This window comes from Rhinolophus ferrumequinum, chromosome 27 (assembly GCF_004115265.2).
Source record: "Rhinolophus ferrumequinum isolate MPI-CBG mRhiFer1 chromosome 27, mRhiFer1_v1.p, whole genome shotgun sequence".
In the NCBI taxonomy this organism is placed as follows: Eukaryota; Metazoa; Chordata; class Mammalia; order Chiroptera; family Rhinolophidae; genus Rhinolophus; species Rhinolophus ferrumequinum.
This window is the reverse complement of record NC_046310.1, coordinates 19,454,490-19,480,626: the sequence shown is the minus strand read 5'-3', so window position 1 is coordinate 19,480,626 and position 26,137 is coordinate 19,454,490. Positions and strand designations below refer to the sequence as shown.

Sequence of the window (26,137 nt, the reverse complement as noted above, 5' to 3'; positions counted from 1 at the left end):
ATATAATATTATGAAGCTGTATTTTGTAAACCAGGCATTGAAATTTTATTTATGACTATATCTCACTCATTTTCTGAATGAATAGCAAAATTATATTTTGCATCCCAAGTGGAATTTAGGTGTTGTGCTTATAAACCACATATGATCAGCCATATCGATATCTTTGGAAATCATTTATGATAATTCAAAGGGTGGGTAGAGATCTTCAGGATTTGTCTAATATTTCAAGTTGTGTGGAAGACATGATTGTTCAGTCATACTAAACGGAGAAGTATCTCTTCAGATTTTAATGATCTTCCAGAAAGATCTTTTGACCCCTTTATTATGAAATATAGATGTTAGCAATTCTTATACTCTTCTGTGTTAAATGAAACCATAAGTGTTGGGAGGATAATAACCTATGTGTTCTTGTAAGTATGAAATGTGTCACCTTTTTGTCACTAGGTTAAACAGTGCCAATGATATGCGTCTTTCTTCATGGCTCTTCTTTCAGCATTTTCAATCACCCTTTTATTTCTTCTCTGTTCCTATTCAAATGTTCTATGATTACGTGTTCATTGAACAAAAGTTTTTGAATACTTCTTATTTCCCCAGATATTTTTCTGGGTACTGAGTTATAACAGTGAATAAGAAAATGTATTTATCTTCATTGATCTTACATTCTACATTATCTGGAAGACAGATAATGACAACAGCAAATCCTTTAGAAAAACTGTGTAAATCAAATATGTCAAAAATGTGGAGGAAAAAAAAGTCCAGCTTTAAACATGGTCACTCAAGAACTTATATCAATAATATATAATGAAAATGGTGAATTTCAAAGCAATGTGTCTCTTAAGTTAATTTTTTAAGAATGTAACCAAATGTTTATCCCATATTTCCTCTAGTTATCAGGACAAAATTCTAAAATTAAATCTATATACTAAAATAATGCATATCACTTTAGTACAAATTATGTATGCCAGACCTTTGCTTATAATTAGGGTTTTCTCAATAATAAAATAGTATTTTTACATGAACCTCAGTGCTCAGTACATCATTATATTCATGTTTTTATATATCCCATCACACTATTTTTTAATGTGCCTCATTTTCAAAATCTAAAGTCCCTTTCAAACAATTCTAGAGACTATACCCAACAATGTCTAAGTAGTTTTTTTTGCATTATCTCCCACAACATAATAAAAGCATCTCTTATCTTTCTAATTCAGGTATTCTGTGGTCTATAAACCACACTCTAGTCTATGGATTTCATCCATCCCTGCAATCCACTGGTCTACCCGCTTTTTCACTACATGTCTTCTTCCTAATTCTACTCAAGCCAGGATTTCATGGTCTCTGCTTAAGCACCTCTTCCTTGCCAATGTCCCTCACCTCTGCTGTAAAAAAGGCAGATTTACAGAACTGAGTCCTCTTGCTGTATGGCAGTCATTGTAATGGTGCTAGCTATGTACCATCCATGTGAGAACTGAGAATATAATGTTAATAAATAATGTTCTCAAAATATGTTCTGACCTCCACCCAGCTTTATATTCTGTATAGCACATTTAACCACTTTCTGTAATTGTGGTATTTATCTGTCCCTCAGCAATGTAAGCTCCACGAGGCGAGTACTTTGCTTTACCTCTCTCTCTATCCTAGTACGTAGAACAATGCCAGGCACATAGCACACGCTGTCTTTCTCACCAGGCAGAAGCCCAACAACCTTCCTGAAGCCCTCGTCTTCGCTGTCTCTATGTTTACACCAGAGTAGCTCAATTTTGTGTGAGGGTGAGGTGGGGTGTGGGCCTTACAACAATACTGCCTGGTGTCATCTTAAAGTCATACCAGAAACCTCCTGTTGGAACTCTTTTTTACTCAGCAATGCTATAAGATTTCCTTTGCTCATTTAGCTTTTTTTTCCTGAGATTTCATTCCTATCTTCTCTCAAACCTCCAAGGCTTCCTGGGCCTTTTACCCATGACTGCAATGATAACCATATATAGTGGTGAGAAAACAGACACTGTTATACAGAAGCTCCCACAGCTATCCACCACCATATCTACAAACCTGGCCGAGGAACTTGGGCTACATCCTGACATCTTAGGGAGCAGAGGTTTAAAGATTTAAGAGTGGTTCCACTGGCATCTATGTGGAAGGGCTGATGGAGGCAGGTCGAGCTTGGAGGCAGGTCAGGCGTGGAGGCAGGAGACTAATTGTAAAATTGTTACGGCACACTGCTAGAGAAATGAGGAGGCCCTGTGCTGAGGAAGTAGTGATGGTGATGAAGAGAGGGTAGATTTGAGGGATAATAATAATATACAGCAGTAATTTCTTGGTGACCAAATGGACATAGAAGTGATGGATAGGTGTCCCGATGTCAGGTGTGAGCGGTGGTGTTCATCACTGGGATTGGGGATGTAAACATAGGAAAAGATTTGAATAAGTGGACATACAGGTTCGTTTATTCCCAGTGGGCAGGTGGATATATGTGTTAGACATGGCAAAGAGGTCTGAGATGGAGGCTTGGATATCTGATAAGCAACGTGATTATAGAGTGGATGTGGATGCCTAGGGAAGGTGAGAAAAATAGATCCAGGGATAGAATTCTGAAGGAGAATGACATTTATAGGATGGACAGAGGAAGAGAAGCCCCCACGGGTGTTAGTAGTTCGATAGTTTCAGAAGGCAATGATTATAGTGGTACATGTTCCTGGATGGAACATTTTTTTGGGGATCAGCATGGGTAAAAATCAATTTTCTGAGCTTTTAACCTCAAAAGTAAGAAAAGTGAGGAAGTAGAAAGGCACAACTCTGCAACAATTTTAAAAGTTATCGCAGACAACTACAACTGATGCATAATTGTTTGACTTAACTTTCATCAAAGTCACTATAATTTAGCTTATCTCTAATTTATGCCACCATATGTAATCATTTTATTATTGTGCATGTGTTATAAAGAAAACTAATTGGTTATCTCCAGATATTGAGCATTTATTTGTAGTTTTTGTTAAATTTTATTTTGTGCCGCCTTTTTTTTTTTTTTTTTTAGGTAGCAGAAAACAGAAGGTAAGAAAGATGAAATAAATGAGATCACAAGGGAACATCACTCTTTGCTATTTCTTAGAACTCAGCACACTCCTGTTAATTTTTCCTTTCTTTTTGAACCCAAGTTGTGCTTCGGACAAAGTGTGCATAAGAAAATCGTGTTATTGAGCTATAAAGGACCTTGCATATAGTAGATTGCCTTTGTATGTATGTGCACGTGTTGAGGTTGCTGGGAAGGAAACAGGAGCCTAGCTCTTTGTCGTTGGCCGTCCCAGCCCTTTTCACTCAGATGATGTATTTTGATAAGGATATAATTTAAAACTTAAACATAACTTTTATTTTTGGTTGAATGGCAAATTTTAAAAAGAAAAGGTATTTTCTCTCTATGTTATTAAAAAAAAATAAAGTCTCTATTGTGATTTTATGAGTAAGAAATGGCTAATAAGATTTTCATTAGCCTCACTCTCCATACCTTTACCCTCTTTCCCCAAACAGTTCTTCCTTAAACGAAGCGTAGTAAATTATAGCTGAATAGATCCAAGATGGAAATGCATAAATCTGTAACCACATGCATATAATTAAAAGGGTGTTGAAACTCAAATGTTATATACAACCTTTAGTATTGGTAATTCTATGCTTGAGAATGAAAAGATGGTGAAAGCAGTGGATATTAACTGTACCAAAGACTGAGAAGTCTGCTAGAAGTACTTTTTATCAGAAATAGTATCCTTGGTGCCCTGTAAGCAGTGCTCCATATTCAGAGTGAGCTTATTTGGTGTTTTATTTTTTTCCTTTTCTGAAAATATAATGAAAACTTTTTTAAGTGATGATACACGTATATAATGAATGTTTTGTTTGAAGTACTCTTTCATTGACCATTTAGAGTTAAAAATGAAGCATGAATGTCTTTTAAGCAAATAACTTTTTACTTGTTATCAGTATAATAACAATATTAGGCATTAGCAAAGAGTTAGCCAAAGCCCTTTTATACCCTATGTGATTTTAGTTTTATAACTCTTTAGGAGCAACCATTGTTGTCACCTTTTACAAAAGGCTCAGAGAGTTCACTACTTGACTAAAATCGTAATAGATGGCAAAGTCATGCTGGCAACAAGACCTTTTATAAGAGGCTGGAGAAATACTTTATTTGAATTTAAATCTTGTTATAATATAGTTAGGGATTCCAAGAGGTAGTGAATAAGGAAGTTGTGTAATGTCAGATGATTGAAACCATAATGCAGGTGAAACTGTGTGAGACAGTCAATTAAACTCAAAGGTCACCAATATCAGAACTGGGAAATGGGGAGACTTCTCTCTTCATGAAGTATGATGAGGTCAGACAATGAAGTCTGCGAACTCATCCTAAAAAAAGTGCTACGTACGTCAATGTTGAATATCACTACAGTCACCTTCGAAGTACTCCCCTTGGGAAGCTATGCACTGACACCATGCCTCATCCACCTTCAAAGCATATTTGGAACTCGTTTTTCTGGAATGGCCATCAGAGCTGTTGTCCTACCGTGTTTCCATGAAAATAAGACCTAGACAAACTGTCAGCTCTAATGCATCATTTAAAGCAAAAATTAACATAAAACCTGGTATTATATTATATTATATTATAGTAAAATAACATAGGGTCTTATATTAATTTTTGCTCCAAAAGACACATTAGAGCTGATAGTCCAGCTAGGTCTTATTTTTGGAGAAACACGATATTACCCTCAAAATCCTGAATGTCATCAAAATATCTTCCTTTCAATATTTCCTTTATCTTTGGGTAAAGAAAGAAGTCATTGGGAGCCAGATCAGGTGAGTAGGGAGGGTGGTCCAATACAGTTATTTGTTTATTGGCTAAGAACCTACTCACAGACAGTGCTGTGTGAGCTGGTGCATTGTGGTGATGCAAGAACCATGAATTGTTGGCTAAAAGTTCAAGTCGTCTAACTTTTTCATGCAGGCTTTTCAGTACTTCGAAATAGTAAACTTGGTTAACTGTTTGTTCAGTTAGTACAAATTCGTAATGAATGACTCTGATAGCAAAAAAACAAAAAAGGTTAGCAACATCATTACAACAAGTTTGTGAATGTAATTGTCAGACCTCATATACATGCTGACTCCATGCACCAGATAGACAAAGCTCTTTCCCTTGATGTATCGATACATGGTGATTCCATTTGGATTTCACTGTATCTTCCGGTCACTCCTAACATTTGAGAAGCACGTATTTAAAGTGAGTCTTCTGAACAGAATAGTCTATATCACCACTTCTCTTTGAGAATTAAGTTTCCAATAGCCATGGTCATTCATTCCGTTACTGTTGATGAAACATGATCAAAGAGACTCTCACAAGTGACTGGAATTGATTATATATATATATATATATATGAGACTTGCTAACAACTGCCTCCTGCATATTTCTACTTGGATACTTCCACTGACACCTCATAGTAAACATCTCCATAAATGTCTCTCATGCTGTATCCTCTCTCAGTACCCAGTATTAATAGATTCCAAATCAGTATTTACTTTGTAGATGAATGAACGAAGGGATGACTTTGTTAATTCAAGTTCCTCAGACCTTCTACCCCTCCGTATTCCACATCGTTGTGGTATCACCCATGTGTTTGTTTAAGATGGCCACGTTGGCCTCATTGTTTCCTTTCCAACGAATGAGTGAAAGGAATATTTAAATAATACATCTATTATAACATTCAGGTATATAAAGCAATGTAGGTCTTCTCACTGTTAACCAATGATGATTCCATTTGGATTTCCACCATTTTAACCAATGTTATGTTTCCTTTCTATCCTTCCAGAGATAATTTGTACATGTAAGCATATTTATATGCATGTAGACCGTTGTATTTATGTATATTTTGCTGGTGAACCCATACTCTACATGTTTTTGCCGCTTTTTCATTTGTATGATGAAATATTTTATATGTATATAACATCAAGTATTTTATAAAATGAAAGTTATATATAATTATTTTATATGTATACGAGGTTTGACAATTAAGTTTGCAAACGTGTCACTCTGTGCTTACATTGGCTGCACTGTACAAACAACTCAGTAAGGTTTCATAACCTTGGCATATCAGTGTCTCACAGCTCTGTTTGTATCGATGTGTGGTAGTGTCTTGCTGAGTGGCGTTCATTATTGTTATTGCGTGTTTTTGTGTGCTGTGGTGAGAATGTCTGAGCTTGAATTAGAGCAACAAACAAACAAACATTAAATTTCTTGTTAAAGTTGGCAAGAATGGAAGTGAAATCAGGGACATGTTAGTCCAAGTTTATGGGGATAATGTCCCCATAACATTATCCCCATAAACAAAAACAGCAGTATACAAATGGATTAAACATTTTACTGAGGGGAGAGAATGCGTCACTGATGAAGAGAGGTCAGGGTGGATAGTAACGAGCAGAACTGACGAAAACATTGCAAAAATTTGTCAAATTGTGTGTCAAAATTGTCAGCTGACTGTGCGAAACATAGCAGACTAAGTAAACATAGATAGAAAAAGAGGAAAATCTTAACTGAAAATCTTAACTGAAAATGAGAAAGGTGTGTGCAAAAATGGTCCCAAAGGAGGTCACCAATGACCAAAAGCAAAGAAGAGTCGAAGTTTGCCAAGACCTTTTAGAGAGGCAAGATGATGTTTTGGGCCATGTTATCACTGGTAATGAAACATGGGTGTACCAATACGATTCTGAAACAAAGCATCAAAGTGCACAATGGAAGTCAGCCAATTCTCCATGACCAAAAGAGTTCCGTCAGTCCAAATCAAGAGTCAAAACGATGTTGCTAAACTTTTTTGATATCAGAGGGATTATTTATTATGAATTTGTACCAACTGGACAAATAGTTAACCAAGTTTACTATTTGGAAGTGCTGAAAAGGCTATGTGAAAAAGTTAGAGAAAACGACCTGAACTTTTCGCCAACAATTCATGGCTGTTGCATCACAACAATGCACCAGTTCACACAGCATTGTCTGTGAGGGAGTTTTTAGCCAGTAAAGAAACAAATGTATTGGAACACCCTCCCTACTCACCTGATCTGGCCCACAGTGACTTCTTTCTTTACCCGAAGATAAAGGAAATATTGAAAGGAAGACATTTCAGTGACATTCAGGACATCAAGGGTAATATGCCAACAGCTCTGAGGGCCATTCCAGAAAAAGAGTTCCAAAATTGCTTTGAAGGGTGGACTAGGCCCTGGCATCGGTGCACAGCTTCCCAAGGGGTGTACTTCGAAGGTGACCGTAGTGATATTCAGCAATGAGGTATGTAGCACTTTTTCTAGTTCACGAACTTAGTCGTCAGACTTTCGTACACCGTTTTGCTTAAAGATGTGGAACCTGTTGACGACATTAAGTGAGGACTTACTGTATCTTTAATATTTAAATACATGAGTATTCACACACCTCTCTCCTCATCTTAACTTCGTCTTGAAGGGAAAAACTATGTAATATTTACCTATATATGAGCCCCTAACAAAGTTTCAAAACATACTGGACACTCAAAGTTTGGCTGAAACATTGTAACATTAAATTATGTGACTTTCTTTTCTAGGATTGGAATTCTCTAGCCATCCTATTATAATTCAAGTTCAAGCATTGTTTTGGCAAGTAAAGTTAGGGGGAAAAAAACACATCAGAAAAAGTTTTCTGATTTTTTCAGATTGAAATAACAAGCAGTTTCTTGATAATCTGAATCTACTAATTAGAACTAATTGGCATTGCATTTAATATTGAAAGCATTTGCATATTTTTAGTTAAAGGGTCATAGAGTTTTTTTGTTTGAATGATCCTAATTTAAGTTCATCATGGAATTAATAAGAAGGTAAACTTGATTTATCTTCTTCAATAACGTAGTTGTTACTTGGTAAAAAAAAAAAAAAAAAAGGAAAGAAAACAAAAGAAAAGCATTGCCCTGAACATGTCATTACTTTCACGTTGCACTAACGAAAGTCCATGAGAGATTTGCTTAGCCTACAGATGGGGTAATGTATAGGTTTTGGGTATGATTAGATATAAAAATTAGGTGAAGTAAATCATTTTCCATTCAGAAAACAGTTCTTTTACACTGTATTTTCTACAGAATGTAAAACTCGTGTGTACATCATGTTTTCCCATGTCTTTTTCACTTTGAGTTGACAAAGAAGATTTAGGAAGGAATTTTCCTGAGGACCACATCAGTAAGTACATTGGGCCAGGTGATAATAGCACATGGCTTACTTATATTTTAGGTTTGGCCAGAAGCCACATACAGCAAATTTCTGACGTACACATCATTTACTATTGTGCGTGTGTTTCTTGAGTTTTTATAGCCAGCACCAATATGTTATGTTTATATACACCTATATTTCTAGGGACACAAATAGTAGGCATTTTTATACACAAGTTTGAAATACCACCCAGTATTAACTAAAAGTCAGTTGCGAATTATTGCAAAAGTCAAGTTGTAATTTTATACTATGTAGATATTAGCTTTCTTCCTCCCAGAAGTACTTCACACCATTTGTTTTATTGTCCTAAGAACATTTGCAGCATCAAGGAAGGAATGCATCCCGGCTTAGTTTTCGCTTTTGCTATCTGAGGAAAGAAATCCGGATATTCATTTCCTGTCTGGATATGTATAAACTCCCTAAATTTGCTTGACTTGGGTTCATTGTCAAAAGAAGCCGTTTGTTCAAAAACCTCAAAACCAAAGAAATATATCTGCAATTAAATGACTACTTTAAATGACTCAGAAGAAAAGCACTGCATCTGCCTAACAAATATCCCATACTGGCCACACTTAAAAGCAACTCAGATGCACATTCATAGATAATTATAAACAAAAACTAGTTAACACTTTAAATAAAAGGAAAAATAGCAAAATTAGTTAGAGCCTAGACAAGGAGATGAAAGGGTTCTAAGTTGCTTTCCATCTGATGTTACTGAAATGCATCTCTGTCTCCAATTACCTGGGAATATGTGGTATTCCCTCATGAAAGCTCAAGATCAGAAAGGGCGTCCGTTCCATGCTTCTGCTTGCTTACAGTCATTTGGAACAAGTTTAGCAGAAATATTTACCATTGCAAAAGAGTCCAGAGCCAGACAAGCTACTGCAGACACTAATCACTGGGTCAAAATAGTAGCTTAGTAGGACAGCAACCACCAGAAAATACTTGTGGAGGCCGAGATTTGGGGGAGGAAGTATTAATGCTTTTGGAGAAGACACTGAATGCCAGTGTGCTGAAACAGAAGCATGAAAACACTATTTTTAACCAGTGCCATGTTTAGGGCCATGGGACCATCCATACTTATGATCTCTGGTAGAATTGTACCTGAAAGGAGATCTTATGCCCTGACCCTAAAATAAATAAATAGATGGAAATAATCACAAACTACATAAATAAAGGCTGCCTCCTAAGAGGTTCAGTGTTTCTTGTATTGTATGGTTTGAACCACAGGCTGCCTTTGTCTCAAATTTCGGATCTCTAGCTCCTGAGATTTGGGGGGCAAATGGGGACCCTCACTACAACAACAGTTGCCATATTCTGATTAATATCGAAGACCCACTTTGTCCCTGACATGCAGCAACTGATTGATCAGCTTCCTCAAGGTTCATTATTTCTTCAGTGTTAGGTGTTACTTCTGTTAAAGTGAGTTACTGATACTTTCTGGAGATGGTGGGTACAAACCTTTTTTTTTTTACTTTGCCTTCTGTCTTAAAACTGTGTTGCCCTTTCCTTCCCTCTACTGGTAGTAGAGAATTGATTGTTTTATTTCACCATCTTGATTGTCACTTGTCTCTGTTTCAAACTCTGTTTTCAGAATAGTCAATCTCAGAACATTTTCTTGGTAGTGGTTCTCAAAACCCATAGTATGTATGGAATAACAGTGATATGCTTTAGAGGAGCATTGCAATCTTTTCAAAAATCATTTTATCTCTGGGATTTGGGTAGTTTCTGCCTAAGTTTACAAAAAGCATTGTCATCTCCCTTGTTGCAATTTCATTTACTGCTGTGTCTGGGGTGGGGGGCGGGGAACGGTCTAAGAAACTGTTCGCTTCTGCTTATGCTACTATAAGCATTGAGAGTTCTTCATTATAGCCATGTGAAAAAAACAACGTATACAAATAAAGTAGAATAAACAAGAAAAGATCTTAAATATATTTCAGAATTATTCACTGAGTTTTGTAAAGGTCTTTGAGTCTACTGGTATTTTTTTTTTTTTTTGAGTCTGTGGTATTTCCTGGTCCACAATTTCTTTATATTGTTCTAAGGAGGCACCCTTGTTTTCGCAGTACATAAGCCTCATTCCGAATCCAAATTCGATCTGTAATAGAAGTAAGAAGATCGTTAATGCTCCTACAATGAAAAACGTTTTGCATTTTGAAAGCAACATGTACCAATTCTTCTTTATGGTAATCGTAATATGAAGAGGAGTGAAAAGACAGAAAGGTCATCACCACACGCATCGATCGGTGTCTACAGGCATATCTCAGAGATACTGCAGGCTGGGTTCCAGACCACTGCAATAAAGTAAATAGGGCAGTAAAGCGAGTCACAATTTTTTTTTTTTTGGTTTCCCAGTGCATATAAAAGTTAGGTTTACACTATACTATAATCTATTAAGTATGTAATAGCATTAGGTCTTAAAAATGCAATGTACATATCTTAATTAAAAAATTATTGATAAAAGATGCACTCATCTGAGACTGGTGGAAAAAGGGCACCAGTAGACACGCTCCATGTAAGGTTGTCACAAACCTTCAATTTGTACAAAATACAATACCTGTGCAGCACAAAAAAGCGAGGTATGCCTGTACATTATTTACTCCTCATGAAAAAGGAATTGTTAACCTTGTTTTATTGATAGAATCAAGTTATCAAATCAAAGGCATTATCAAAGATGTTAAAGTCTGGCACAGCTTAGTGGCTGTCAAGAATTCATACCCAGGTCTGCATGACTTTGAATCTCATAATTCTAGTCCCAAACAGTGGCTCTAAGGGGATCCGAAAATTAGAGGCAGAGGGGTAAGAACACCTTGCCAAGGAAGTGTAGCTTTTTCATACAAGGTGTGGGAGAAGCCATTGTTCTCAGAGATGGGAAGCCAGGGAGTCCTTTGGACAGAAGTGTCTGTTCACAGTCACACAGATGCCTGTTGAAGATGGTACAGGCGTTTTGGAAGGCTGAGACACAGAGTCTGGTGATGGATGACAATTTGAAAATCACTGCGAACCAAGTCTTGTGCCTGCTTGTCTATTTAGAATGCTTTGTTAGCTTTCCTGTAGTTTCCGTTATCATGAAGGACTTCCACCCCCATTTGATACGTCAAAAAAGAAATGAGCTATGTGCTATAAAGAATGGAGAAATTAATCTTACTTGAAGCAGAAAATTGAAATAGTTTATATCTCTTCTCATAGAGTTTGTTTAGCATATTTTAATATAATAAAGTTACTGATAGAAGATCATAAATATGTAGGAAAGTGCTGCCAAAAGTAACACTGCTTTTAAAACTAGTCACAAAGCTGTCGGTACCTTTAGAAACTACCTGAAAATAATTTTCATATTTCTGAAAATATAGGTCAGGGAAAAAATAATTAACAATAAGATATTTAGATGTAGAAAATAACCTTATTTCCTATGTCCCCTCAAAAAGCTGTGTGTGTAACACAGGTGGCACATAGCCTGCCAAAGTTTTTACTCAAACTGAAAAACACAGTTGGTCTGAGATTTTGGTCATTGAGCATGATTAGCTTGGGTACTTCCTAACAGAATGGCGGAGTTTGTCTTCTTTTGTTCCTAAAGATATCTTAGTTTTCACTAACAATTCTGTTTCATTTTAGTTTATTAGATTTCATCTTCACTAATTGGAGAAACCAAATTCCACATTTGTCGCTAAGTTAACATCCGAAGTGTGTTTATTACAGATGTGACAAAAAGGGCTGATGGTGTGTTTATCAAGTATTATGTTGGAAAATGATATCTCATTGTTCTCAGAAAACTGAATTGCACCCCAAATTTTCACAGAGATTTTATTTCTAAGATTTCCATACAAAGGAAAATCTGTTCAGCTCCTTGAGTTGCTGATTCTACATCACTTTCTTTGATCTCTCACTTGACTATTTATCAAAGTTGATTACAGTTTGAATACATAAATCCCCTTAACTTCAAAATCATGTAAAAATATGGATAATAGAACATTTTAAAGCATTCTTTGTAATTCCAGTTTGGTTTTATGATTCTAATGTGGCTATTAGATTAGGGGAAAGGGTCTGATTTTATGTTTTGTTCCTTCGGTAAACATCAATCTTCTGCCACTTTAGATTAAAGTGTTTTTTCAGCCAAACTTGCTCACTCAGTGAATCAAGAGCTGTTTTATTACACATCAAAAGGAACCATTATGAACAAGTGAAACTCATTTCATTCCACTGCCCACATTAGGTGCTTATGCTTTTTGAAAAGTTCTAAGAATATGCATTCTTTATCTGCGTATAATGTTGAACCACAATAAAATTGATGTATTCAGTTAAACATAATTATGTATTATATTGCTTTAAGAATTGACAGAGCTTGAAGTGCAACATTTTCAAAGGACATTTATCTAGTCCCTGCTAATTATTGGCGACACTATACTAAATATTTTTATGTGTTAACAGATTAATCTATTTGCCTAATATTACATAGTTAATTTTAGCGGCACAGTCAGGAATAGAACATATATCTCTGGTATTTCATTTTTGTGTGTTTTAAATTTCATAAACCATGTACTTGATTCTTCTAAAGTAGTCCATAAATTTTCTTCCAATCTGAGTCTTAATTTCTGCATTTTACAAAAGAAAAAAAAAGGATGCAAGGACAGTTGGAAGAATGTCCTTTCTAAAAATGATATGAATTGTGGTGCTTTGTTGTTTTCCCTTAAACAAACTTTATGTGGCTCTAGAATTGCTTCTGGAAGCAAACCATTTTTATGTACGGCATCCCAGAGCAGATTGTATAAGACAATATGTTCATGTTGGAACCTTTTCAAAGTAAGATCATGGAATATGTTTTCTAGTTTCTGATATGGCTAATGATTGCCCTGTAAATTTATGTAAACAATCTGAAGTACAAAAAGAAAAAGGGGGGAAAAGAACCCTTCTGTTGCCAGCTCAAATGATCCCTTTTAAATTCTTACAATTCTGGCAAAGAGTGACAGCATGACACTCGATTGTGGGTTTGCAGATACTGTACAGACCTTCAAACAAACGCTGTCTCAAGGTTGTAAAACATTAACCAGCCCAAGCTGAACTATTGTGTTTTAAGTAGTGATAGAGACACTTTGACAATTCCCAAGTGACCATGGGTTTGATTTTGTGCAGAGTTCCAATTTTTTACAATTAATTTGTTCTGCTCCACTTTGTCTTCTAATTTCTCCAAATGGCCACAAATATGACCCAAAGGGGAATGATTATAAAAAGATAACTTCTTTCACTAGTCCCAGCTTATTATTATTATTATTATTATTATTATTATTATTATTTACTTTTTGTTCTGTAGCTCAAGTGATTTTCAAGATGCATCACAAACCATTAGGGAAGCATGAAATCAATTTAGGGGTTTATAATTAACATTTTAAAATCCAATAGACTAAAAGTAGAAAGCATTGCATGAAGTAAGAGTATTTTTGAAACTTTTCTTGTCAAAAATATTTCTGTGTATATGTGTGTATGTAGAATAATATGTACATTCCTAGATTTCTTACGGATCAAAAATGCGAAAATCACTGCCATACTTATTTTATGTAATGTAATTCCTATGTTATTTAAAAATTTTTGAGAACAATGATGTAATCTCTTTCCCAGATTTGATCTTTGGGTTTGTGTCAGGGTACCATTTTTAATTTTTAGACAAAAATGATAATGACGGCAAAGAAATGGGTACATGATCACCTCCTCACTTTCAATTACTAGAAAATGTTGATTAGTGCTTTATCTTGCACCTCTAGAAAAATCTCTGATCTGTTCCACCATATGGTATAGTTGGAGAGCACTAATGAAAGTCACGTACCATTTTCAGTTTAGTTTTTTTGACTTGGCTTTTGTGTCTTTGCTTGAAAGAATTATTTTCAACTAGTTATCAGCATTTAATTTTTGACAAACACAATAGATGTGAATATGAAATTAGCTAGTATTTTGTTGTCTCAGATTACTGTGACTGACTTAAAGAAGTTACTTAGAAAAAAATAAATTACCTATACTCTAAGAATTTTAATTGATTATGTAATATTTTATCTGTGTCGACATAATAGTATTAACTTAATGAAAATTAAATATAATCTATTCAATTATATCTATTCACAGATTTGAAATAAGCTTCACGTTGGAGTACATTAGAATTAATAATAATGAATTAAAATTATTTCATATTATTTGGATCATATTTGCTTGAGTTAGTGTAACTATTTATCCTTTACTTGTCTTGCATTTTCAGCTAAAGTTGACCAAGAGGCAGAGGAAAACTCACTGACAGAGACTCATAAATGGTGAGAAATTAAGTGCTTTCCTTTAATATTTCTTCTCAGAACAGTCTTATAAAGTGCCTAGTATATTTCATCTCAAGAACCAGTCATTAACTCAATTTTTATTGTCAAGCATGAAAGAGAAAAAACCTAATGTAATAATGTATTTTAATTCCGCATTGATTTTCTGTATTTTATTTTTATGAGTCTGAATGATGTATAACCCTGTTAAGTATCAATTATTGTGAATAGCTTAGCACCTTCACATTTGAAAAGGATTTAGGACTGTGGAAATAGAAGAAAAAGGAAGATAGCAAGATCTGTTCGGAGAAAAAGGGTGAAGAGTTTGGTTACAGGATACTATTGCATTTTCACATTCAAAAGTAGGGTCCAGGGAGGAAGCCATGAGCTTCCCTTGCATATACCTTCATTTCTGGAATGGAGATTTGCAGTCACGGGTGAGTGTAGAAAAGTATCTCAGAAATCTCCCTGCTTCTCTGCCCCAGTTTTGTCCTCTTCTTCTTTCTGTCTGTTTTAGTTGGGGTTCACCAGAAAACAGAACCAAAAGAATGTATGTGTATGTATACATATGACTGAGTATGTGTGTGCGTGTGTGTGTGTGTGTGTGTGTGTGTGTGTGTACAGAGAGAGAGATGTTGATTGTAAGGAATTGGCTCATGGCAGCCTGGAAATTATGGCAGGAGTTGATGTTACAATTTTGAGTCTGAAAGCATTTTTGAGACAGAATTCCTTACTACTCGGGGAACCAGTCTTTTTTTCTTAACCCTTTTGACGCGATGGTTGGATATATCCGAATGAATATTTCCATCTCCTGACAGCAGATGGAAACTTCCAGAAAGGAAGTTTAGGACAGCCAATGTACAATTTCCTATATTTTTGTGGTTTTCACGAATGAATAATAATAGGAAACTTTTATACATAAAAATAATGTCGTTTATGTACAAAGCATCTCAAATTGTTATTATTAAATACCTAAAATAGTCAAAATATCAAAGTTTTGTGGATTTCTGATGACATTTTGGAAAAAATACCTTGAAATCAATGCAGTGAAAGAGTTAAGGTCCTCAACTGATTGGACAAGGCCCACCAACATTATGGAGAGTAATCTGCTTTTCTGAAAGTCTTCTGATTTAAATGTTAATTCCATCTAAAAATACCTTCACAACATCTAAACTGGTTACCATAGCCTAGCCAAGTTAACACATCAAATTAACCATCACTCTCTAAAGAAATCTGATTACTCTCAAAATAAAATTTTGCCATTACTTTATTAGGCCAGAATCTGTGAACAGCTGTCACATCTTTTGTAGTGGTTGATTTGGTGCAATATTGTGCTCAGCAGGTTGGTAAAATAATCGGCCAGTTTCTATGAAAAGCAAAAACGGGTCAATACCTTAAATTAACAGCAAACAGAAATTTCAGTTGGTTGCGTGAAAGAAATACTGGCTAATAACAAAATTGTTAGTAAAAGGGTAACTTTTTATAATTAAACAATGAATGCTGAAATTCCAAAATAAAACTCAGAATAATGGGTCAGATAAAACATTTCCTCAGAGTAATAAGTGTCTAGACCATTTTCGCAGTGGTGCTGCATGACCTGGGCAACAATCAATGGTCATTGTGTGTGGGGACGCAGTGTCGCCCATGGGCTTTTGAGTCCGAATTCTGCCCTTCGTGTGCCTTAGCTCTGTGGTTTTGGACAAATACCCCAACCCGAATATAATACTTCGTACCTAGTAAGTAATCAATAGATGTCAATTGCTATATTATTTTTACCTGATCATCATAATCAGAAATTACAAAATATTTGGTGATAAAAGTAGAAACCAGAGTCAGATTTTGGGCGCAGGCCATGTATTTATTTGTTCGTTTCATGTTCCTCGCTGTTTCCATGGAGTATGGTCTGGGGAAGCCTGCCAAGGTGATGAAGCACAGAATTTAGTATCAGATCTATATTTCTGCAACTGTTCCAAATTGCTGGCGCAGTTTCTCCAAGGATTCGGCATAACTTTTGAATCAGTGTCCTTATCTCTGAAATAAGAGAAAAAATACCCACATTGTTAGTAGGGGGAGAGAAGTTCACGATAATTAAATGATATGTTAAATATATATGCATATACTTACATATATATAATATAACACCTGCCTCATAAAAGTTTTTTAAAATCTCCTTCTCTTGTAATTACCAAAATACTTGAGCTTAGGGAACTGCCTTCCAAAATGAACTCTCTTCCCAACAACCAACCATTTAACTGGAGAAAATGATATATAACAATCATTTAACATTTCTAGAAAGTGTTCTAAGGACATTCAGGAAATGGAGAGTCATTCATCCAAGAAAATGTACAAGATCTTGGTAAGAACCACGAGAATCTGTGGCATTGAACCACAACCCATTCTTTCCGACTCTGGCTTAACGAACTAGTCTAGGGGTCTAGTCCAATCAGGTGCCTTCTCCTACCCGCCCAGGCTGAGGTGCTCATTTCACCCTGGGTCAGAGGGCTGCCAGCATTGCTCACCCCTCCAGCTGCAGCTTATTGCAGAAGTTCTAGATGAATGATGTAGAGAGGACGCGTTTCTTTCTCCAACCCAGCCCCTACTTGTAGTGTGGAAGCTCTCCCCCAGCTGACTGTTAGGGCAGGTCCTACACCAGGAAAGGCAAGCCAAGAAGCCTAGGGTCTACGTACCTCAACTCCTGCCTGTGGAGCAGGAGTTCCACTCTGCGGCAAATGCCCCACTTCTCTACCTCTAGCTTCAGATCTTCTGCAGGGCCACAGAAATCCTGCCCAGAGGTCTGCAGCTTTGTCTGAAGGGACAGAGAGTACTGCCAGCTCCGGGATACAAGCAGCAATAAGCAAAATGGTCGGTTGGAAATGTAACAGAGGGAACTAGGGAGGAGCCAGCCAGGAAGGAGGACCCTGCTGGGATCACATCCGTACTGGGGGTCGGGAAGGTTGTGCATAAGTCAGCTAGGCTGCACTCATGAGTCATCCGACCAGCATGGAGCAGGTTCAGAAACACTCCCCAAGCTGCATGCGGATCCATCAGGATCCATCAGCAAACGGTAGAGACCTCCCTGGCCCTGGGGCCTTCAGCACAACCTCTGACATTAAGCTATTGTGACTCAGGGGGGAAGCTCCTCGGAAGCTAGACTGGAAAACAAAGTGGCATACGTTCCTGGCTGTCTGGAAGATTGTGCCTACCTGCAGTCTATCTCGTAGCCACAGGATAAGTGTACCAGCATCAGCTGAACACACTGCATCTCCTAGGACTTTGTACTCAAGCAGGCAGAAGCATTTATTCTTGACATGCTGAGGGCTTTCACTCTGCCAGGCTGGCAGGCTCCTCTCAGGCAGGTGAAGGATTTGATCCAGATTCTAGAGTCTCAGGTCTCCTTCCCAGCTACGAGTCCTTAGCCATTCAAATCACCCGTTCCCAGCAGTAAATCTCCAGATGCTCTCTCTACCTGTGTAAACTTCTTTGGAACCCAAAGCCCCAGGCTTTTGTGGAGTTCCTCCTCTTTGTGCTTGAATTGGTCAAAATCCCTCTACCCACCCCAGCCACCTCCAAACAGAAAAGGATTTAGGGTCAGACGCACACACTCCCACTCTCTATTTGATCTCTAAATATTTTAAGTTGTCTTGGCAAGGCCCTGGGGGAGAGGAGAGCCAAGGATATGTATTCAGGCACATATGTTCTCAGTCTTCCATTCCTCTTATTTTTACTTTATTATAAGTTATTATGATGTTTTCTGTTGCATATTGTTAAGCCAGCTGAAATCCATTTTGGAGGTAAGATGGCGTATAAACAAACCAATTCTGCTTGGTCTGCATGTTTAAAAACAAAGCTGACCATCCTCATTTTTCAGCTTTCCATTAGCCCTTTGACCTTGAGGTGGGAAATACACATTGAAAACATCCTAATCAAAGGAATTTTCTTGCGAGGTACATTTTTTTTAATCTCTCTAATACTATTGCAACCCAAGACATTTTAGTTTTATAGAGATCCAGGGACAAATTGGTGACAAATGTGTGTGCTTTAATTTTTAGAACTGGTCGAGAGTCATTTACAAATAAATTTGATAGCTCCTTTGGGCTATTAATGTGTTGAGGATCGTACAGTGACGGGACAGCCTTTTCTGTACCAACAGAGACCTCATCCTTCCTTCCATCTTCTAGGGTTGTAGGAATGTATTACTTTGTTCTTTGCAATATGCAGTTTCCTTAAGTATGGCTAGTGAGAGGCCTTACTCGAAAAGCATATTCGTATGTAAATGTTTTGTAAGTGGCACAAACTCATGTCATCACCTTTCTTCGAAAGGAATGATGCTCATTTGTCTTTACGTTTTAAGTACTTGAAGGGAGAGAGGGCGGGAGGGAGGGAGGGGAAGGAGGGAAGGGAAAGAAAGAAGGAAGGAAGGAAGGAAGGAAGGAAGGAAGGAAGGAAGGAAGGAAGGAAGGAAGGAAGGAAAAGGAAGAAAGAAGGAAAGAAAGAAGGAGCCTAGGCTTTTAGTCCATTTAAAATGGATAAGCACTTTTATCAAGAAGTTTATTAGAATTCTTTTCTATAGTAGAATATAGTGTGTTTTTCGGATTATCTTATGATTTCGTAACTAAACATATTCAAAAGTAACAATGGTTAGTATATTTTTGAAAATCAAGTCAGGCCTTTTTTCATATTCCATTTGTTAGCATAATAGTTGTATGTGCTAATTTTGTCTGTTTATTCATGCATTTTTGCTATTAATCTCAGAAGTGGGACTTTGAGCTCCTGTTTCACATAAACAAAAATATATAGCTTTTGGATAAATAGTTTAACTGAACTCTTTAATTCTCCCAGAAAGTGAGATGACTGAGCAGATGAGCCTTGAACCAAACCCAAACCCAATACAAATTGGATGAACATATTCTCATCTTCAGATGATTTCATTGGGCAAGCCAAACTATCATATTGTATTACAAGATAGATTTCAGTGAGATCTTGTTAAGATTGGCTGTATCCCACTGAATGTGTTTATTTCAGCTTCTGCTCTTCTTTTATTTTTAATTAGCATGCATGGTTTTCACAATTGTGGAAAACTATCATCAGACCAAATATGACTGTTTTTATTTTCCCACAGAATTACTCAGTGTCTGTGTCAGCTCACAGACAGAGAATGGAGAAATTTTAGATTCGGCTAATAAATGGCCATTCTTTTATATCTAAATTTAAAGAATAGCAAGACTGGGCATTATACAATTGACTTCTGACACTCAGAGGTTCTTATTTATAAGTTGTAGCTAACTTCATGTTTTTCTTAGAATGTGTTCTATTTCTTTAAATTCCACAGGTAAAAACTACACTGTGTAGTGAAACTGACCTTTGAGATAGAAAAAGAACAGATTTGATTTTGGCATCAATAAAGCATATAGAAATGACCAAAAGTAAAATTTGAATTATCTAATGTAATAGTTCAGTGTAAGCTATCTGTCAGTTAATTTAGGTGGTGTTCTAGGTAAAGTACATCAGGCTGAGAAAGGTATAATTAACTTGATTCATTATCTGTGGGTAATGGAAAACAAAGTAATTTGTACCATTTCTATTATTTTAAAAGAACTTTCATTTTTCTAGGAAGTTTGTGACTTTTCCTACTGATGAAAACATTGGTTAAGAGATGTTTGTTATTTTTCAACAGGGTATATGTGCTTCTGAAATTTTTCCATAAAACTTTTTAAAACATGTTTCAAAAATGGAAGTCTTTTTAAAAAAAAATTTTCCAGGAGCTAAAAACAACTAAAATATTAGAATGTAACTAATCTTTTAATCATAATACAATAGTAAATTTGTTGAATAGAGAAGCAATTAGCACAATCATACTTACAGAATTAATAAATTAATGTGCTTTATTTTGGCATTATGATGTGATGAAGGTTTGACTGAATAGTTTTAAAATATACTTAATGTACCACATTGTACTAATTTTATTTTAATTCTTAGAGGTAATACATTAGTTCTCCTCCTCCTTCATTTAATTTAAATAACAGCAAAGGCAATTGCAAACGAGCAATAAATAGTAAAAGGCGATAAGTAGTAGTGGAAGAAAGTACATTTGTGAAAGAATTTTAAATCACACATTTAAAAAAATAAATACTATTTCTGCATGTAATATTGCTTGAGTGGTATTTTACCAAAGCCAAGATTGCATAACAAATGAGTTGAAATGGAAATTTTATCTTTCATGCAAAATAAAGATAAAATAAAGGAAAGAAACAAAGGAATGTTGGTTCCAATTGTTTCATATAGTATGTAACTGTTCATTTGTCATGGGAGAGAAAATATTTAATCAGTCCTGAAATGATACACACATACTTTATCATGTTTAGTGACTTTTAGAGTGTCAGTTTGTAAAGTGTTTATCCAAGGAATGGACTTCTGGCACATGGATAAAATGAAAGTGAAATGTTTAGTTCATGATAGGCATATTTTCCAGAATCTTTCTGAGTAACTATCCGGAGATGAATAGAAAGACTACAGGTCTGTGTTTATCTGGCTTATGCTGGCAGACCAGGCAGACTCCAGCCTGGTATTAAAACCGAAGTGACATGGAATGTCTTTGCAGAACCCCCAAACAATGACATCATTCTCTTAACAATATTGATAAAGTAAAACAAAGTTGGAGTTTGTTATTTTCCAATTTGAATTTCTTAGTTAACTACTTTGAATCCCTCCTCAGAAGAATTATCATTTGAAAGCCTATTGGAGGGAGGCTTCTGAGGGTCAGTGGTGGAAGCTGTATTGTATTTCACGCCCTTCACTTCCGGGCCGTGTGGTAAATTGTAGGTACAGCACTTTTCTTTGTGCAAAGAGATTTTTCTCCTGTAGCTGCATTGCTTAAACTTTTATAAAATCCATTGACACCCTTTGCTGGCCCTTGTCAGTTGTAAAAAATATTCTGAGATGGTGGTCTCTACTGAACTTGCTTTTATTTGTTAGCTTTTGTGTATTCTGGAGAGAAGGACTTCAGGACCTTTTGCTTCAGAGAGTTTGGTATGTTTCCTTTCAGTTTGGGTTGGAAATTAATTATAAAAAGAAAAAAATACATCCAAGAATTTCTGCTCTTTTGCAAAGTTTTGTTTTAAAAATGAAAACTTTCTACTGTTATATAGAGTCTTTGAGTGGTCCAAGGTTTTTAACATCTCCTCTCCTGCCTCCCTACTCCCCCGAATAACATTAGTCCATCTAAGGAAGCCCAAGGTCCCACTCCTACTCCTTGGTCAGAGCCTTCTAAGGAGAAACATTTAGCATATTTGCAAGGAAAACATACTTTAATCCCTCTAGTAATACTGTGGTGTAGAAATATGTATCTATACTGATTTTTGAAGAAGTAAGAATATTATTGGCATATAGAATCCTAGATTAGCATTAATAGATGCAAAACTAGATTTTACATGCTACTTCTAGAAAATTGCCAAAGCTTATTATATATACTATTTAATCTACTAAAACAGTTCCCAAAGTGGTTGGGGATTATATTTAAACATTATGAAAACATATCCTCGCAAAATAATTCATAAAGTGTTTTTGTAGTCGTTTCATTGTTTAGCAATAACATTGTCTATCTGGGAAAATATTCATGAATTGATCAAAATTCTTTGATTTGAGGATATTGAAATAAAGTTAAAGAGAATGAGACTATTTGACGTGGTTTTCAAAATTGGTCTAAAAACAGTATGAGAAACTAGGCCAGAAGTTTCTCATTGCCTTTGAGTTACTCACAGTCAAGAATCCACCAGAAAAAGAGCATAGAATGAAAAAGGCAGTAAGGAATCGGAAAATAATTTCAATAAATAGAAGAACAAGGGAACCGGAAATAGGGTGTGATAAAGACATTACATGTATATTTTTTTCCTAGGGTGTTGTAAGTGAATATCTTGTAGAGAGTATAATATCCCATGTTCCTTTTTTATGACCAGAAACTTAGATTTTACCCTTTTAAAGTTGATTTTTTTTTTTAATTTCAAGCATTCAATGACTATTGAAAGCATGGTTGCACACTGGTAATGCAGGTACTTTGTAGTCATTTATTTAGAACTTAAAATATAGATCTGTTAAAAATAGAACCTGAAACTTGTTTCTGATATTCAAACTCTGAGTCAATGTGTTGATTAACCAAAAGAAAAAAAGATCAAAATATCTTTGAAACCTCCAAGTTTCTCAACTCTCTAAAATTGAGTTGCTTTTGCTTCTCTTGAAGGCTCTCAGATCCTCCAAGGGATATCTTAGGAGAAACAATGTCTTACAGGTTAAAATACATATTTTTAAAATGTGTCTTAAGAACCTTTTAATTTTTGTGCTTACTTATGAATATAAAATGTAGGTCTAATTTTTTTTCAAAACTCAGGCAAATTGTTTTTCCTTTTGTTTACATCCAATATGTTCCTGGTTAGAAAAGGATAAATTAAGATAATTTTCCAAACCTCTCAACTTTATTTGAAATATGTGTTTTATCAACTCTGCTATTTAAGTAGCTAAGCCATACTCTCAGATATAGGCTTACAGTAGTTCAACCTCATTTTGAAAGCATCCTCTATAGTTAGAGCATGTATTTCCATAGGACGTTTTACATTTTCATACTGGTAAAAGTGATTTTCATACGTAAAACCTATTAAAAAAATATGAGGTTCTATTTAAGTAGATTATGAGAATTAAGTTCCTAATAAATACTTGGAGGGAGGGGAGAATCTCTTCCCTGCCCTCCCTAATAACTTGTACATGCACAGGGATTCAACATCATAATATTTTTAAGCTTCGTAAATTATCTTGCATTGCAGTATTTTAATAAAAACGCCCAGATAATAAGGAAGACAAGTAGCAAGAGGTTAAATAGGGATAAATGTCTTTATTGGTTTGCTAAATCTGCAGTCGTTAAATGTTACATTGATTTAAGACAATAGCAGTTTTTCAAAATGTGTTATGTAGTTCAAGGTTGAAGTATTCTAGGAATATAAAGAAATCCATATCTGAGTAAATTTTTATGTTAAAATGTTTCTATGTAAATTGGTAGCCACAAATAATTACACACTCTATCTAGTACTATGTTGAAAAATAAAAAAAACAAATTTTAAAAGAAAAGTAAACGTTAAAATCCAGAGCTTGATAGTTTATTTCAAGTATGATGTTTAGCATTCAATACAGAATAAATTCAGCGATGTTAATTATAAGATTTATAGGACAATGAGTGAAGGATAAGCTATCCTGTCTCCTAGATAATAGTACATAAATTAGTGAGAGAGAGAGAGAGAGAGAAAGAGAGAGAGAGAGAGAAAGGCTTGCAACTACCTGATATAAAAATCTATAGGTATAGGTGTAGGAAGGCATTTAAAAATTATTTCTTAATTCCATCCTACAAAAAAAAAAAGAAAAGAAAAAGACATATTTAGTTTCCAGCTCAGAAGGAAAACACCATTAAGATTTTCTGTTTACAGTTTCTCACGGGGTAAATCTAGCAATCCAAAATGTTGAGAGACAATGAAAGGGCAGCAAAATGAAGACGTTTGACATTTTGAAATAATGAAACCAGGTCTTAGAATTCCGAAGGGGAAAATCAGCCTCAGGTTAATGAGGTTTTGCTAAAAGTAGATCTAGATTTCTACCTCAGGTCATCAACCAAATAAATTACAAAAGGAATAAGGAAATACATTTCTATTATTAAAATATAAACTTTAACTAGAAGAAAATATTAAGAAATATTTATAGGGTTTAGAATGGGAAGAGGCTTTGCAAACACATAGCGATAGAATATTTAGGTTTATTCTAATTTTTTGCTATTTATTTCTAAGTGTTTCCTTATTTGTTAGTGTTCTACTAACAAATTGCATAGGATACATAGCAGTGAAGTTAGTTTAGGAAAATTTTTCAAGTTTGTTTTTATCCTCATTTTTCCACACACGTATTGCTTCCCTAGTACATTTCACTTTTTATTAATTTTTATTTCTCTCAGAGTTATAAATGTAGACATAGTTGAAAAAGTCAGTACCATAAGGCATCTAACAAAAAGCAACAGTCTCTTGCCCCACCCTTTCCTACTCGCTCTTACCATTTCTCTTAGCTATTTCCTGTGACATTTTCTGTCATATTTCTCAATAATGTCCTTGTACTACTATTTCATTATTTATTAATTTAGCCATCATCTATTAACTTATAGTAATGATAGATGAAGTTTTAACTCGCTCTTAATCCCCATTCCACTTTTTCCTCTTCATTCTTCTAACCTTTGTATTATACCTTTAGTTAACTGTTCAGTGTTTGCTTTAATATCAGTATTTCAGTATCATTCACTGCTCTGTCAAATCGTATGGGATATTGTTTCCTTCTTATGTATTAATAGTTTTAATTCCTTTCTTGAAGTTTAGAATGTTTTTAATTGGTTAGTTTTCTCTGAACCTATTTTTAATTATTCACAAATACTCCACCACACCTCCAAAAGCCTATTTTCCACCTGGCCAAACACATCTAGTAATCTGTGACATTTCTTTTTATTTTCCTCTCTGAGTTCTCCATCCTCTTGATCCAATCTGCATAGGTTTCTTTGAGCCTGTTGCTCAGATATCATTCTGAAACTACTGTCACTACTCTCCTTTGTTGGACATCTCTTCCTTAGGTTTTCCGGGTTTGTTTGTTTGTTTCTATTGGGCATGCCCCACTTTTTGAAAAAGGGAGTACATCCTACAGATGTATGTCTTAGGAAGGTTGTCTGTGAGATGATATTTTCAGACATGCAAGTTCTCAACATGTATTCTTCTATCACTCCTAATTGATAGTTTGTCTAGACACAGAATCCTAACTTAAAAATCATTTTCTCTTAAAAAAATTGAAGACATCGCTTCTTTCTAGTATTCTAATCTTCAGGTTCTTTTTCAGAAATCTCACAATATTCTTACTGGCAGTCCTTTGTGTTTGACTTGTTTTGTGTTGTTGTTTTTTTTTTTCTTGTAAAAACACTTAGGGTTCCTCTATTTTGGTGTGAAAGGACACCTCTTGGGCCTTGATGTGTGCCTTTTTAACTCTGCTGGAAAATTGGCGTGTTTTTTCTGTTTGTAGTATTACATTCTTCTGTTCTGGGGTTAGTGTAGAATGTTGCTCCAGTTTCAGATGTGGGTGTCTAGGATGGTGTTTCTAAAACTAAGATGGGGATAGGATGAGAAGTTTGAGGTATGTATAAGTCAACTAGGTTGAAATGGTGAATGTTTGGTTCAGTGTTTGAGTCTAAAACTCAAGGATTTGGCTTGGCAGGTGATTGCACTTTGTATGTCAGCAGTATAAACAGGTAGAAGCAGAAATCATGAGAAGGGATGAGTTCACCCAAGGAGAGGCTGTTCACAGATGATCAGTGACCTAAGACCAACCAAGACCATGAAAAATACCACGTTGGAGGTGCTAGTAAAGAAAAAGGAACTTATAATGCAGAGAGAAGTGAATTTAAAGCAATAAGAAGAAAAATAGGAGAGTGTTGTGATAGAGGTCTAAGTAAACCAAAGGTAGCAGAGAATCCCAAGGATGAGTATGACGTACATTTAAAAACAAAATGTCTTGTTTGTTTTCATAATGAGAAAACA

The 26,137-nt window shown here is 35.5% G+C and overlaps 1 protein-coding gene across 1 annotated transcript in view; it reads left to right on the top strand.

Annotated features, from left to right (window-relative positions):
* Nucleotides 1-26,137, top strand: part of FMN2 (formin 2) — a 331,660-nt gene that overhangs the window by 251,777 nt on the left and 53,746 nt on the right. The window contains exon 15 of the mRNA XM_033099694.1: nt 14,495-14,546. Coding sequence (XP_032955585.1) covers nt 14,495-14,546 — 52 coding nt within the window. The remainder of the gene's footprint in view (nt 1-14,494; nt 14,547-26,137) is intronic.